The 16,043-nt window shown below is 54.2% G+C and overlaps 1 protein-coding gene across 7 annotated transcripts in view; it reads left to right on the forward strand.

Moving 5' to 3' along the window:
* Nucleotides 1–16,043, forward strand: part of TTLL8 (tubulin tyrosine ligase like 8) — a 35,624-nt gene that overhangs the window by 3,128 nt on the left and 16,453 nt on the right. For 5 of the 7 annotated variants that reach the window (XM_055253330.2, XM_055253332.2, XM_055253328.2 and 2 more), the window contains exons 3-10: nt 102–193; nt 5,492–5,630; nt 6,410–6,483; nt 8,445–8,573; nt 9,788–9,902; nt 10,368–10,502; nt 13,606–13,792; nt 15,495–15,643. In XM_055253330.2, the coding sequence (XP_055109305.1) occupies nt 102–193; nt 5,492–5,630; nt 6,410–6,483; nt 8,445–8,573; nt 9,788–9,902; nt 10,368–10,502; nt 13,606–13,792; nt 15,495–15,643 (1,020 nt within the window). Of the gene's footprint in view, nt 1–101; nt 194–5,491; nt 5,631–6,407; nt 6,484–8,444; nt 8,574–9,787; nt 9,903–10,367; nt 10,503–13,605; nt 13,793–15,494; nt 15,644–16,043 lie in introns of those variants that run through there. The other 2 variants (XM_063622486.1, XM_055253333.2) reach the window with 2 other exon arrangements.

A 16,043-nucleotide genomic window follows, 5' to 3' on the forward strand; every position in this document is an offset into this window, starting at 1 on the left:
CCACCTTGGCCTCCCACAGTGCTGGGATTACAGGCATGAGCCACCGTGCCCGGCCTTGGATTCCTTGTCCTTTGACTTGATGTCCTCTTTCTCTTTTGCAGAATTAAAACAAGGAATTTCCCAAGACTTGGCTTCTTCCTCCGGATTAGACAGATACAAAATAGCAAGGCAGTTAACAGAAAAAGCAATCAAGGTAAATGTTCCTTGGGACTCGGTGAGGAGGGGGACACTTTTTTAAAAGGACATTCGTTTTGGAACTTGGAATCTGTCCATCTGGCCTCTGACGCACTGTGCCCCCAAGCTGCAGCCTCCTCCCTGTGGGGACTTGGCTCACGTTACCTTTTATTTATTTACTTATTTATTTTTGAGATGAAGTCTTGCTCTGTTGCCCAGGCTGGAGTGCAGTGGCATGATCTCAGCTTACCACAACCTCTGCCTCCCGGGTTCAAGCAATTCTTGTGCCTCAGCCTCCCGAGTAGCTGGGACTACAGGTGCACGCCACTATGCCCAGCTAATTTTTGTATTTTTTAGTAGAGATGGAGGTTTCACTATGTTGGCCAGGCTGGTCTCGAACTCCTGACCTCAGATCATCTGCCCACCTTGGCCTCCCAAAGTACTGGGATTACAGGCGTGAGTGACTGCGCCTAGCCTGGAGTTACCTTTTATTTTAGCCGTACTTTAGAATGAGGCAATGCTTCTCTGCCTCCCACCAAGGGGTGGCCAGTGCCGCCCACTGTGTGTCCCAGGGTGTGGGTGCTTGTCCCAGCTTTATCTGTTTATCTGCTTATCCCCATGGGAAGCATGAGGCTCCCGGATGGGAAACAGACTTCCAGGTACTCAGAGAATGCCTGCGTAGGTTCCCCACACCCCAGCTCCCCTTAGGGACGCTCACTGTGTCTCCACCTGTGTGTGCAGATGGGTTTGCACCTCAGGAGAGGAACCCAACATTATGGCCCTGGGAGCTTATATGGGGCAGTTGGCACTGGCCCCCCCAGGAAAGGGAGCCCAGGAGAGGGAAGCCTTACCTTTTAACTGGGATGTAAGCAAGGCCTCCCTTGGGGAGGGAGGAGACCTCTGCTCTCCATTTGGGTCTGGGGAGACAAGGAAGGCACTCGTGTTCTGCAAATGGGAGCTGAGGGCTCCAGGTCTGCCACCCTTGGAATGGGAAAAGCAAGTGACCTGGGCAAAGACGACTTTCTTTGTCTTGATGGCATGTCGATTTCCACTGCTCAGAAGGCCTGACCACAGAGGCACCCCGAGTCATCCAGCTGGCAATAGTGTGAGAAAACATCCGCATTCCCTTAACTCCCCTCTGAGGTACAACACACACTGAAAGTGCACAGACTGCAGGTGCACGGCACGATGTTGTTATGGCCAGACACACCCGGACAGAGAGCAGAACGTGTACAAATATGTGCAGTCAGACAGTCTCCATAAAGACTGCTCCATCACCCTCAGGTACAAATGTGTGCAGTCAGGCAGCAATCTTCATAAAGACTGTTCCATCACCCTCAGGTACAAATATGTGCAGTCAGGCAGTCTCCATAAAGACTGTTCCATCACCCTCAGGTACAAATATGTGCAGTCAGGCAGTCTCCATAAAGACTGTTCCATCATCCTCAGGTACAAATATGTGCAGTCAGGCAGTCTCCATAAAGACTGTTCCATCACCCTCAGGTGCAAACATGTGCAGTCAGGCAGCAATCTTCATAAAGACCATTTCATCACCCTCAGGAGTTCCCCTTGGCCCCTATCGGTTATTCCCCACCCCCGTCCCAAATCCTGGCAACAATGGGTGCACTATTTGTGCTTTCTATCACTGTCCTTCCAGCTTTTCTGGAACTTCATATAAGTAGAACAATTCCCGCTCATTAATTTTCAGATTTTCTTCTGAAACCTTTAAGTGTATAAACATTTATACTTATAAATGTATTAAAGTTTATAAATGTATAAACATTTAAGGCTATAACTATCCCTCTGGGTACTGTGTTAGCTGCATTTCACAAGCTTTTATTTTGGAGTACATTTGTCTATGTTCATTTTATGGTTCATGTTACTTAAAAGTGTTGTTCTTAGAGTCTACACTTGTTACTTTTTTGTAGTTACATTGTTCTTTTTTTTTTTTTTTTTTTTTTTTTTTGAGACGGAGTCTCGCTCTGTCGCCCAGGCTGGAGTGCAGTGGCGCAATCTCGGCTCACTGCAAGCTCCGCCTCCCGGGTTCACGCCATTCTCCTGCCTCAGCCTCTCCGAGTACCTGGGACTACAGGCGCCCACCACCACGCCCGGCTAATTTTTTGTATTTTTAGTAGAGACGGGGTTTCACCGTGGTCTCGATCTCCTGACCTCGTGATCCGCCCGCCTCGGCCTCCCAAAGTGCTGGGATTACAAGCGTGAGCCACCGCGCCCGGCCACATTGTTCTTGTTTTCTAGCTTGATTGCATTGTGGTCGGGAATGTGCTATGTATAATGTTATTCCATTGAAATTTGTTTAGACTTGCTTTGCACCTAACATTTTGTTAATTTATGTAGCAGTTGGTGTAGAGTGTGCTTTTTTTTTTTTTGAGACGGAGTCTCGCTCTGTCACCCAGGCTCCCAGGCTGGAGTGCAGTGGCGCAGTCTTGGCTCACTGCAACCTTTGCCTTCCAGGTTCAGGCGATTCTCTTGCTTCAGCCTCCTGAGTAGCTGGGACTACAGGTGTGCACCACCATGCTCGGCTAATTTTTGTATTTTTAGTAGAGACGGGGTTTCACCATGTTGGCCAGGCTGATCTTGAACTCCTGACCTCAGGTGATCCACCCGCCTCGGCCTCCCAAAGTGCTGGGATTACAGACTTGAGCCACCGCGCTCCGCCAGAGTGAGCTGTTTATAGCCACTAGAGTAGACTTTGTTATTTCAGTTGTTCAAATCCTCCAAAGTCTTATTGAACTATTAGTCTGTGCATTCTATCAATTACTGACAGAAGCAGGTTAAAATACCCTATTACAGTTTTGGATTTGTCTACTTTGTAGTTCTATTTTTGTTTTTTATAACTAATGCCTTCTTAATAGGTGCATACACATGTATCTTTCTAGTGAATTGAAACTTTTTAAAATTATGAAACGGTTTTCTTTACCTTAGTAATGTTTATTTGTCCCAAAGACTATTTTGTCTCATATTTCTATCTTTTCCTTTTCTACCCTATCATCTGTATACTTATGTGTTTGATGGTCTCTTTGCCTTTTGACTGGAGCATTTAGTGTATTTATCTGTAATTAAACCGTTGGTGTATTCAGGTGTATGTGTTCTCTTACTTCATTCATTCAGTACGTTCCTTCAGTTCAATCTTCCTTTCCTCTCCTTTCATGTACTCTCTTGGACTGATTACTTTTTAAACCCCCCTTTCCCTCTCTTACCTGTTGGAAGTCTTACAGTTTTTATTCCTTTGCTGGTTTCCTTAGGAATTGTATTCTGCCGATCCATTTTTCTAAAGTTACTCAGTTTGACCACAGCTAAGCAGGGTGTTGGGGATGGCAGAGTGTCTTGTGGAGTCGGAGGGTGCCAGCCCTCTCGGTGGACTGTCCAGCTCCCCCACCGTTCTCCCCAAAGCCCCAGGTGATCAGGCTCATTCACGTGCACAGCCACCTGGGCGGGTGACAGGCCTCAGACTGATTATCTGAGTAGACAGCGGCCCAGAGCTGTGCTGGGACCGACCGAATGTCTCGTGTGGGTGCTGGGACTCAGACTCAGGGTTTCCAGCTGCAGCTGCAATTGTGCCGCTTCGTCCGCTGTGTGCATGGGTGTGGGCATGGTCTTCTTTGAGCAGATGTCTTCCCACCAGAGCACAGTTTGTCTCCTTCTGCTTTGAAAACTCCTCTTACAGAAAAATAATCAACTTATTTTTCAATTCCTTAACTTAAAATACTACACAAACAGCCAACAAATGTGAACAAATGCTCAGCATCGCTAATTCTCAGGGAAATGCGATTTAAAACCACAGTGTGATGCCACCTTACTCCTGCAAGAATGGCCATAATTAAAGAGTGAAAAAATAATAGAGGTCAGCGTGGATGTGGTGAACAGGGAACACTTTTACGCTGCTGGTGGGAATGTAAACTAGTACAACCACTGTGGAAGACAGTGTGGACATTCCTTAAAGGACTGAAAGTAGATCTACCATTTGATCCGCAACCGTACTCCCGGGCATCTACCCAGATGATAAGAAGTCATGATACAAAAAGATACTTGCTCACGCATGTTTATAGCAGCTCAGTTCACAACTGCAAAAATATGGAACCAATCAAAATGCCCATCAACCAATGAGCGGATAAAGAAAGAAACTGTGGTGTATCTACACCACGGAATACTACCGAGCCGTAAGAAGGAAACAAATAATGTCTTGCAGCAACCTGGATGGAGCTGAAGGCCATTCTTCTAAGTGAAGTAACTCAGGAATGGAAAACCAAATATCGTTTGTTCTCATAAGAGGGAGCTAAGCTATGAGGATGCAAAGGCATAAGAATGATAAAATAGAGTTTGGAGACTCGGGGGGAGATTGGGAGGGGAGAGAGGGATAAAAGATTACATATTGGGGCTGGGCGCGGTGACTCATGCCTATAATCCCAGCACTGTGGGAGGCCAAGGTGGGCAGATCGCCTGAGGTCAGGAGTTCAAGACCAGCCTGGCCAATATGATGAAACCCCGTCTCTACTAAAAAATACAAACATTAGCCAGGCCTGGTGGTGTAGCAGGATGAGCCACAGACAAAACTCCTCAGACACCAGATTAAAGAAGGAAAAGGTTTTCATTCGGCCGCAAGTGTCAGCAGACTTGCGTCTTAAGAGCCAAGCTCCCCGAAAAAGAAATTCTTGGCCTTTTTAAAGGCTTACAACTTTAAGGGGTCCACGTGAAAGGGTCGTGATATGTCAAGTAAGCGTGGGAAACGTGACCGGGGGCTGCATGCATCAACTAACAGAACAGAAAGTTTTACAAGGCTTTTTTCATACAGTGTCTGGAATTTACAGATAACACAAGTAGTTTAGGTCAGGGGTTGATGTTATTATTATTACTTTTTTTAACTCCTAGGGCTGGGTGGTGGTGCCAAGGTTGTCTGGCTATTTATCTTACTTCTTTTTTTTTTTTTTTTCCAACTTTTTGCTTTTTCTCTCCTCCTGTCTTGTGAACTAGGCAAGGTGGGGGGAGGAGGGCAGCAGGAGTAGTAGTGGTCTCCTTCCTTAGTGGCAGGCACCTGTAATCCCAGCTACTCGGGAGGCTGAGGCAGGAGAATTGCTTGAACCTGGAAGGCAGAGGTTGCAGTGAGCTGAGATTGCCCCACTGCACTCCGGGCTGGGTAACAGAGTGAGATTCCATCTCAAAAAAAAAAAAAATGATATATTGGGTGATGGGTGCCCCCAAATCTCAGAAACCAGCACTAACAAGCTTATGCATGCAATCAAAATCTGTCTATTCCCCAAAAATGATTGAAATAAAATAAAATATCCTCTTGCCATTTTAGGAGAAGAAGATTTTCTCTATCTACGGACACTACCCGGTGGTCCGGGCCGCTCTGCGAAGGAAGGGCTGGGTAGAGAAGAAATTCCACTTTTTGCCCAAGGTCATTCCAGATATCAAGGACGAAGGCGCTGGGGTCAATGGTAGCGTATCGGAGGTGCACGTCTCAGCTCAGGGCGTGTGTGTCTGTCACGGGCAGGGGGAGTCGGCGCCACCTGAGTGTGGTGCCTGCCCTTCGGCCCTGGTGTGCGTGATGGGGTATCTCCGACCCCAGGTCTCTATCGCCCTCTCCCCGCCCCAGGTGGTCGTGCCAGGCAAACCCTTTCAAGCCCCCAGCCCTGCTCCCTTCTCAGAGTCCCTGTGGCCCCCACCCAGGCCTCCTCCTGCCCGGGCGGTTTCTGTCATCCTCTCTCCGCCCGGCCTCGGCTGTCCGTCCTCCAGCCCCAGGTCCCTGAAGTCCACTCCTCAGGCCCCCGCGGTGCCGGCTGCTCCTCGCTGACATCTACACAGCTGTGTCTTTGTCTTCTTGGCCCCATTGAGACCCGGATCAAATGTCCCTCTCCTCCTTCACCCCTGCCTGTGGCCCCTCAGGCTCTATCACTCCCACCCCCATCCCAGGCTGTCTCCACCATTCCACACCTGGGGACACCTGGGCCTCCAGAAATCCCGGGCCCCCAAGCCCTGTCACAGCCCTGGGGAGGTGCTGTGCAGTAGACGCTCACTGGATGTATGGGGGCTGCCAGAATGCCCCGAGCCTGACTCAGGACCCACAAAGGCACCTGCTCCACCAGGGGAAGGCCCCACCTGGAGCGAGGTTTCTGGAAGTAAAGTCGCTGTCCTGCCTGCAGCTGTAGTAATGGAGCCGGTGTGGGAAGTCTGGCTGAGGCTTCGTGTTCAGGCCTCCCCTGTGTTTCGTTGGCAGATGATACATGTGCCGAAGTCAAAGAAAATCAAGAAATGGCTTTGGAGAAAACAGACGACATCCACGATGTGATGGTACGTCCCCTGCATGTGTCATGGTCAGCTGCGGCCTCTCCAAAGCTTCTCACACCGTCACCCTGTTCCGTGCCCACTCTCCCGTGTCCTGGGGGGATGGCAGCCTGGCGGGGGCAAAGCCCCAGTCACAGCAGGGCCCTTTGACCGGGCAGCAGGGCCTAGCTGCCCCCAGGGGTGGGGTGAGCCTTTTGGTGCTGGATGAGCCGCTGTGTAGTGGGTGGACCCGGTGATCCCAGCTCCCCTCCACCCACACCGGGCTGGCCTGCTGCGCGCACGTGGAAGCTGAGGGCACTGAGGCCCAGCAGGGCTGGGACAGCTCGGCTGGTGTGTTGCAGGATGGGGCCTGGCCGGCGAGTGAGCTGGGGTCTCCAGCAACACAGCAGTATGCCCCTCCCCACCTCCCCAGCCCAGCCTAGTCCCTCCAGGGCTCCCAACACTCCACCATAAAGAGGGCGAAAGAGAAACCAGAGTGGGAGACGGCATTTGCAGTACTTAAAATTGAAAAGATCAAATGTCCAGAATGTATGAAGAACTCACAAATCAGTAATGAAAAGACAAATAGAAAAATGGGCCCAGACTTGATGAGGCGCCTCCCACATGGCTGGTGAGCTCGCCCTTCCAGGTTCCTGGAGTCAGTGCCATTCCCATAGAGCGTCATGGGTGCTCCAGTGGCTCTCACAGGTCCGTGGGCAATGGCGTGGACACATCAGAACACTCCTCACTGTTCTGGAGGCTGGAGTCTGGGTCAGGGGCAGCGTGGCTGGGCTCTGTGAGAGTGTCCTGCTTCATGGATGGCTGGCTTCTCTCTGCGTCCTCACACAGGGGCGAGGGTTTTTCTGGGGCCTCTTTTATAAGGGTGCTAGCCCATCATAAGGGGCTCAGGCTCGTGACCTAATCCTAAAGCCTCCTATGCCATCGCCCTGGGGGTGAGGATTGTAGCACACGCATTCCAGAGAGGCAGAAACATTCTGCTCATTGCGCCTGGAGGAGAGACAGAAGCAGGTGGCAGCTACCGGGTGGGGGCGGCTGGGGGACTTCGGCTCTGTTGATGATGCTGTTTCTCACCCCAGTACACAGTCATTAGTGGTGGTTAGTGGTTAGTATGCTATTATTCACACACACACACACACACGCACACACACATATATTTTTTGGGGGGGTGTTTTGAGATGGAGTCTCACTCTGTTGCCCAGGCTGGAGTACAATGGTGCAATCTCGGCTCAACCTCTGCCTCCCGGGTTCAAGTGATTCTCCTGCCTCAGCCTCCGGAGTAGTTGGGATTACAGGCACCCACCACCATGCCCGGCTAATTTTCGTATTTTTAGTAGAGACAAGGTTTCACCATGTTGGTCAGGCTGGTCTTGAACTCCTGGCCTCAGGTGATCTGCCCGCCTCAGCCTCCGAAAGTGTTGGGATTACAGGCGTGAGCCACTGCACCCAGCCTGGTTGGAATTTTGACTTAACACATGCCATTGTTGTAAACAGAAAAGCACCGACCACATGCCCCCAGCTCCATGCCCAGCCCCTCTATCAGCAGGGCAGGAGCGGGAGGCCAGTGCCTGGGGCTCAGGGAGGGGTGTGCAGGGCTCGTGGTACAGGCCTGGGGGCTTTGGTCCTGGGGACTGTAAGTTCTGGGTTATGAAGTGTCATGTCACCTGGCAAGTGGCACGTCCCGACACCCACGCAGACCCCGTGCGGAGGGCTCAGACCCCACCTGCAGCCCCACATCGGGGTGGGCCCCCAGAGCCCGAGGCCCCTCCGTGGAAACCCTGTGTGGTCTTGGTTGCGCCCCACATCCCGTGCACAGGAGGCCCACAAGGAGCACTACTGCTTGTAGCAGAGCCCGGCTGGGATCCTCACGCTGCACGCCATTTGTCCTCTGATGGTCACCTCGCTCCGTCCCATCCTGGCTGGTGTGAACCTTGAATGCTGGGCATCAATAAAGACTTTTTTCTTGCCAGTCTAGGTTGGTAAAAAACGAGATGCCGTACCTCCTCTGGACCATCAAGAGGAACGTCATTGACTATCACAGCCTGACCTACGACCAGATGCTGAACCACTACGCAAAGACAGCCTCCTTCACCACCAAGGTGAGCTGGCTGCTTGGGCATGGTGGGAGCCGGCAAGGGTGGTGGGGAGGAGCTTCTGTAGCCATTAGGGACCCTCGGTGGCTGGTCAGTGGCCATGGGCGGCCATCGGTGGCCACCAGTCACCTCCTGGGCGCCTCCCAGGACTCCTGGTCTAAGGCCGTGGCCAGAATCACTTGGTGCCCACCCCACCCCCAGCACCCCTGTGCCCTTTGCTCTGTGTCTCTGGGTGAATCCAGGGCCACAGAAGCTCCCTCCTCAGGGCACAGAGGCCAAAGATGGGGCTGAGTGGGGACTGCCACCGGGCTTTGGGTGCTGAGGGGGCTGTGGGTCCCCAGGGGAAGAGGTGCCGCTCCCCCCAGCACTGGGCACTCCCCCGTCTCCCCCGGCCTCCAGCCCTGCACAAGGCAGCTGCCACACCCTTCCCACCAAGGCCCATGGCTGGGGCTTGCCCAGGACACAGGGTGTGGGGACCCTGCTGAGGGAGGGGTCCAGGAAGAGGGGCTTCCCTGGCACAGAGATCCGTCTCAGCAGGCCAGGTGCGGCTGCCTCAGCACAGTGTGGGGCGGAGGTGCGGGACAAGGCTCCCTGCCGCACCTAATACCCCAGGGTCAGGCCAGCACCAGCGCTGCTGGTGGAAACATGGCCCCTTCAAAGACCCTGTGTGCAGAGCCAGTCAGCGTGCGCTGTGTTTTCTGGGGGCCAGCCACTTTTTTCCTTAACGGGGTGACAAACCAGACATTGGGGTGCGGGGACTTCACGATATGCCTCTCTAATGGCGAGTGCTGCATCGCATGTGGTGGGCAGTGCTGGGCGTGTGGCCGCATTCCAGGCCCTGCAGCCAGTCCTTCCTCTCCTGGGGTCTGAGGTGTGGGACACTTTGTGGCCCGTTTGGGGGACTGGAGGGAGCCCCAGTGCCCACTGCCCTCGGTGCCCTCAGCTGCAGCCTCCCCATTCCCTGGGGCCTGCCACACCCTCCACTGCCTCAAGGATGCGTCTGAGCCTGGCCTGCACATCCATGCTCCCACCGGCTGGAGGGGGTGGCCTGGGGACCTGGGGGACCGTATGTCTGGGGAGGGGGAGGGATCCGCCCTAGGGGTGCTGTGTGGTGCCCCATAGCCAGGCAAGTCCGAGGTGGATGGCCCGTCCTCGCCTTGTGAGCGAGGCGGAGCTGAGCTGAGCTGCCCCTCGTGCCTAACACGCCGCTGTCTCTGGAGATCGGGCTGTGCGTGAACATGCGGAGCCTGCCCTGGTACGTCCCGGCCAACCCCGACTCCTTCTTCCCACGCTGCTACAGCCTCTGCACCGAGAGCGAGCAGCACGAGTTCCTGGGTAAGTGAGGAGACGGCAGAGGGCCCCAGTGCTGTCAGCAGAGAGGCTTCTAGAAAGATCCCCCTGGCGCTGAGACAAATCGATGGGGCAGGGTCTGAGGACAGAGGACCGGGGAGAGGCCTTCCATAGCCATGGTCATGGCAGTACAGGGGCCCGGGGCCCGGGGAGGGAGGGCGGGCAGGCAAGGAGCGTGTGGTTCTGCACTGGGCTCGTGGACAGCGCTGCGAGCAGCTGGGGCAAGGCCGGCTCCGTGGTTGGAGGCCGAGGGGTGCAGCTGGACGGCTGCAGTCACAGAGACGCGGCAGGGAGAAGGGCAGGCGACTGGGGGTGTGGGAGCAGGCCTGGGCCCCACCGGCTGTGAGGGCGGGAAGTGGGGCAGGTTGGGGAGCCTCCGCGGCCCTGGCCCCGTCTCCAGTCCCCAGTCCCGGCTCAGACAGATGGGGCGAGGCCGTGCTGTCCTTCCAGAAGACTTCCGGCGTACCATGGCATCCGGCATCCTCAAGTGGGTGGTCAGTCACCAGAGCTGCAGCAGGAGCGGCAGGAGCACGCCCGGGGGCCGGAGGGAGGAGGCCGGGAGCAGCGACCCGAGCAGCAGGCAAGGTGTGCTGGGCCGGGGCAGGGCAGTGCCAGGCCACCAGAGCTCGGGGCCTCCACAGGGGCCCTCCCGCCTCCTAGGTGTGGTCAGTCCTGAGGGTCGCAGCAGCCGGGGCTGGATACAGCGATGCCTCAGACTCTCTCGATTCTCATGGCAAACGGGTTTTCTGTTCTAACTGTGGGGCTGAACGTCAAAGTCACCCCGTTTGTAAAGCACCTGGCAGTTAACGCAGCCCTGGGACGTCCGCGTCCCACGCCCACCGGTACAGTCCCGTGCTGCGGACGTGGTTCCAGCCTGTGGTCAGAAGCCTGCCCCGCCGCGCAGCCACCACGATGCCGCAGCCTGAGTCTCCCCAAAGGGGCCCTGTGGGAGAGGACGCAGGAAGCCGCGGGGAGAGGCGCCCCTGGGTGGTTACAGGGATGTGAACCAGCCATCGTGTTTTTGGAAAAAACCCAAATCTTTTTTGTGGTTGTTGGTTTTAATACAATGTAACTTCTAGAGCAGCTTTAGGTTCGCAGCACAGCTGAGCAGAGAGGACAAGATTTACCACACTCTCCTGCCCCCGCGCCTCCCCCACCGCCAACATCCCGCACCAGAGCAGTGCGTTTCAACTGTTGACAGGGGAACATGAGTGCATTAAACTTTTAGAGTGTATTTGAGCAAACAGTGATTTGTGCCAATCAGGCGGCTGCAGGGCTCCACCGAGGGGAGAGCCCTTCTAGGTAAACGTGGAAACAGAGGAAATAAATCCTGATTGGTGAACGCCAGAGCGGTGGCCTCATTTGTGCTGAGTGAGAATTTGTTCCCAGCTGGCTGTCTGCGACTGGCTGTGCTCAAGTTTCATTTTCAATTCTGAGTTAGGTTGTGGTTTGCGTTTGTCGGAGACCAGGTCACTTGGGCCACCTCATCTGATGGCCTCCTAATTAATGTTTTTTTTTTTTTTTCTTTTGAGACGGAGTCTTGCTCTGTCACCCAGGTACAATGGCACGATCTTGGCTCACTGCAACCTCTGCCTCCTGGGTTCAAGCGATTCTCCTGTCTTAGCCTCCCGAGTAGCTGGGTGCCCACCACCACGCCCGGCTAATGTTTTGTATTTTTAGTAGAGATGGGGTTTTGCCATGTTGGCCAGGCTCCTGACTTCAGGTGACCCGCCCACCTTGGCCTCCCACAGTGCTGGGATTACAGGCTTGAGCCACCGTACCCAGCCTAATTAATGATTTTAACACAGTTGATGAACCTACAATGACGCATCATGGTAACCCAAATGGTGTTACACATTCTACAGGTTTGGACAATGTATGATGCCGTGTATCCACCATTCCAGTATCAGACAGAGACAGTCCCCGGCCCTAAAACTCCCTGTGCTCTGTCTCTTCATCCCGCCACCCCCGAGCTCCTGGCTACTACTGATCTTTTTCCTGTCTCCACGGTTTTGCCTTTTCTAGAATGCCGTTCGGTTAGAACCACGTAGCATGGAGCCTTTTCAGATGGGCTTCTTCCACTTAGTAATATGCATTTAAGATTCCTCCAGGTCTTTTCATGGCTTGAGAGCTCGTTTCTTTTTAGGGCTGAGTGATATTCCACTGTCTGGATCCACCATTGTTTATTTGTCCATTCATCTGCTGAAGGACATCTTGGTCACTTCCAGGTTTTGACAATCATGAATAACGTTTCTGTCGACATCTGTATGCAGGTCTTTGTGTGGCCATAAGTTTTGAATTCATTTGGGAAAATACCAAGGAATGCACTTACTGGGTGGTATGGCAAGAGTATGTTTCATTTTGTAAGAAACTGCCAGACTGTCTTCCAAAGTAGCTGTACCGTTTTGCATTTCCACCGGCAACGAGGGAGAATTCCTGTTCTCCACATCCTCACCAGTGTTTGATGTGGTCAGTATTCTGTTTGCAGCATTCTCCTGGGTCTGTATTAGTGTCTCATTATCGTTGTGAGTGTGTTGTGAGACAGAGTCTCACTATGTTGCCCAGGCTAGTCTCAAACTTTCAGGCTCAAGCGATCCTCCTGTGTCAACCTCCCAAAGTGTTGGGATTACAAGTGTGAGCCACTGTGCCTAGCCTCCATTTCCTCGTGAATTTCTGAGGGTATTTTATAGAAAAACTTGTAGATATGGAATTGCTAGTCCATAGCGGTATATGATGTTGAGTGTGTGTTCATATGCTTGTTTTCCATCTGTATATATGTTTTGGTGAGGTGACTGTTCAGATTGTTCATTTTTAAATTGTTTTCTGTCTGGGTGCGGTGGCTCACACCTGTAATCCCAGCACTTTGGGAGGCTGAGGTGGGTGGATCACTTGAGGTCAGGAGTTTGAGACCAGCCTGGCCAACGTGGTGAAACCCCATCTCTACTAAAAATACAAGATTATCCAGGCATGGTGGCACACACCTGTAATCCCAGCTACTCGGGAGGCTGAGGCAGGAGAATCACTTGAACCCAGGAGGCGGAGGTTGCAGTGAGTCAAGATCTTGCCATCCAGCCTGGGCGACAAGAGCAAAACTCTGTCTTAAAAAAATAAAAATAAAAAATAAAATTATGTTTTCTTATTGTTGAGTTTCAAGAGTTCTCTGTATACTCTAGGTAACATTTCTTTATTAGATGTGTGCAAATATTTCCTCCCAATCTATGGCTTGTCTTCTCATTGTCTTAAAATTGTTCTTTACAGAGCAGAAGTTTTTCATTTTAATGAAGTCGAACTTATCAGTAATTGCTACTGTGAGGAGCTGAGGGTCTGGCGGCAGGGTCCACTGAGGAGCTGAGGGTCTAGCAGGGTCCACTGAGGAGCTGAGGGTCCAGCGGCAGGGCCCATATGTTTCTTGTGGGGAGGTGGCACTCACAGAGCCATTGGAGGTTGGGACTGTTCAGGAGGGAGGAAGTCACCTGCCCAGACACAGGTGTGACATCCAGGGTGGCTGCTCAGAGAAGCTTAGTTGGGTATTGGGGTGCCTGTCTGGGGGTCTGGGATACTTGTTGGGTATTGGGGCACAGAGGGAGTGGAGCGACCTTTGTCCATGACTTTAGGCATCACCCCTCGAGGTGGGCAGGGCTGCCCCTGGGTGGGGTTCCCACTCCATGTGCCTGTGTCTGGGTTTCAGATGCCAAAAATGCTGAGGCAAAGCTCAGGGGCCTCCCGGGGCAGCTTGTGGACATCGCGTGCAAGGTATGCCAGGCCTACCTGGGGCAGCTGGAGCATGAGGACATCGACACGTCAGCAGATGCCGCGGAGGACCTCACCGAGGCCGAGTGGGAGGACCTGACTCAGCAGTACTACTCCCTCGTTCAGTAAGACTTGCGCAGGCCCCTGGCACGTGTCGGAGCTGTGAGTGTGGATCGCGGGAGCTGCCGGGGCAGTGCAGCCTCTGGGAATTGGGTCACCTGTCTGGGCATTAGGCTACCTGTGGGGTATTGAGCGTTGAGATGCCTGTCCTGGCGTTGGGGCTCCTGTCTGGATGTCTGGGATGCTTGTTGGTATTGGGGTGTCTGTCTGGATCTTGGGGCTTCCTGGACTTTGCCAGCTCCTGCGCGGTGCTCCGCTGGACTCCTGAGCAGATGTATCCCTCACTGCTCGCAGCCTTCTCCGCCCAAAGCAGGGGAAACATAGTGGTTCGTACACTTGCGGGGATGGTGGTCCTGCCCAAATACCACCTCCCAATGTGGGGGCTGTCGCAGGCTCGGGGCTGGGCTGTCCTGGGAGGCTGTGAGGGATTCCTTCCCACAGCTCATCCTCCTGAGGGAGTCGCTGTAGCTGCCTGTCACTGGGAGCTTGCTGGTATCCTAGGTGGCCTTGGCTGTGACCAACATGGTGGACGTCATGGGTGACCCACCCTATTTAGACCACAATAGTTTGGGGCTGGCCTGTGCTGCACAGACAAGGCTGCTTCAGGGGCGCGGGGGGCTGGCTGTGCCCAGTTTGCTCCAAGTCCTCATCACAGTTGAGCGGTCCTGTTGCCATCCTGGGGTCAGGAGTGCTCGGCACTCACCACGGAGGAGGCGTGGCAGCCAGTGAGAGCCAGGAGGTGCCCCCGCCTGAGGTCGCCTTCGGTCCTTCCCTGGGAGGGGCTCTCGCCCAGGCACCCCTGGCCACAGCTCCACAGTGGTGGGGCCCTCCCATGTTGTCAGGGACACCCCAGCCTCACTTCTCCCTTCAAGCTGCCCCCAGCAGGTTTGAATGGAACCCCGATGTCCTGTGTCTTCAGGGGCTTCCCCACCCCAGCCCAGGCCACCCCAGCCCAGGCCGGCTGCGAGAGTCATGGCTGGCATCCTTGGAGCCCCGCTGGCCCTCACTCCTGTGCCACAGCCACCTTGTCGGGACGTCGCGGGGTCCACACTGGGTCTTCATGGCCCTGAGTCTGCCCACGCAGGATGGCTCCAACAGGCCCTGGGGCAGCTGCTGGTACTGGCATGGCTTCCCCCCAATCCATCCGGGCAGCAGGAGTGCACCCCCGAGCTCTAAAAGCCACTCAAACAGCTCTCCCCACCCTCTCCTTATTCCCTGTGGTTATGATGACTTCTTGAGTCTAGCCCGTGACTGCAAAGGGTCTTGAGTCAGAATGACGTTGAGCTCGCAGGATGTGGCGCTGGCAGCTGGCAGGGACGCAGGAGGCCTGCACGGGCCGGACGCTTTCCTACCACGGGTTGGTCCCAAGCACCACCAACCACAGGTGGAAGCTGGGCATGGCTGCGTCTCCCCACCCCCACCTGTGCCTCCCACCATTTCCACCCAGGCGGGGTGCTGCTTGGGGCCTGTGGCCAGCTCCGACCCACACACCGGGGTCCCCGCTGTCTTAACACAGCCCTTGTCTGGAGCAGCCTCACAGGGCTGTGTTTCCAGGTGTCCATACTGTTGGCAGAACTTCCTGGGCCGACCCGCAGCCCCTTCCCGCCAGGTCAGCCCCAGACCATCCTAGAGCCGAGCGCCTGCTTGGTGGGTGAGGCGGGGCGCAGGCCTCCAAGTCTCATGCACTTTCTGGATCTTGCTTTGTAGTGGCGATGCTTTCATCTCCAATTCAAGAAATTACTTTTCGCAGTGCCAGGCTCTGCTGAATAGAATCACGTCCGTGAACCCTCAGATGGACATCGACGGCCTCCGGAACATCTGGATTATGAAGCCCGCGGCCAAGTCCCGGGGCCGAGGTGAGTCCCCTGGTGCCGGTGCTCCCTGCACCGCATTCATAGCCACCAATGGCCGCATTTGATGCCAGAGGCCGTGAGTGAGGGACAGTTTCAGGCCCACAGCACTACAGGGAAGGAAGGGAGGGAGCAGAATGCCGAGGCAGGCGTGGGGGTCAGGACTCAGTTGCTGGAGCAGACCTGGAGGCGTCTTCACAGCGTGTGTTCCAATCACAGGGCACCTGGAATCAGGATTTCCTCCTTTGTATTCACAAACTGGTCTATGCTTTCCTTTTTAGTTTTTTATTTTTACTTATTTATTTCTGAAACAGAGTTTTGCTCTTGTTGCCCAGGCTGAAGTGCAGTGGCGCAATCTCACCTCACTGCAACCTCCACCTTCCAGGTTTAAGCGATTCTCCTGCCT

This window comes from Symphalangus syndactylus, chromosome 18 (genome assembly GCF_028878055.3).
Source record: "Symphalangus syndactylus isolate Jambi chromosome 18, NHGRI_mSymSyn1-v2.1_pri, whole genome shotgun sequence".
NCBI classification, from domain to species: Eukaryota; Metazoa; Chordata; class Mammalia; order Primates; family Hylobatidae; genus Symphalangus; species Symphalangus syndactylus.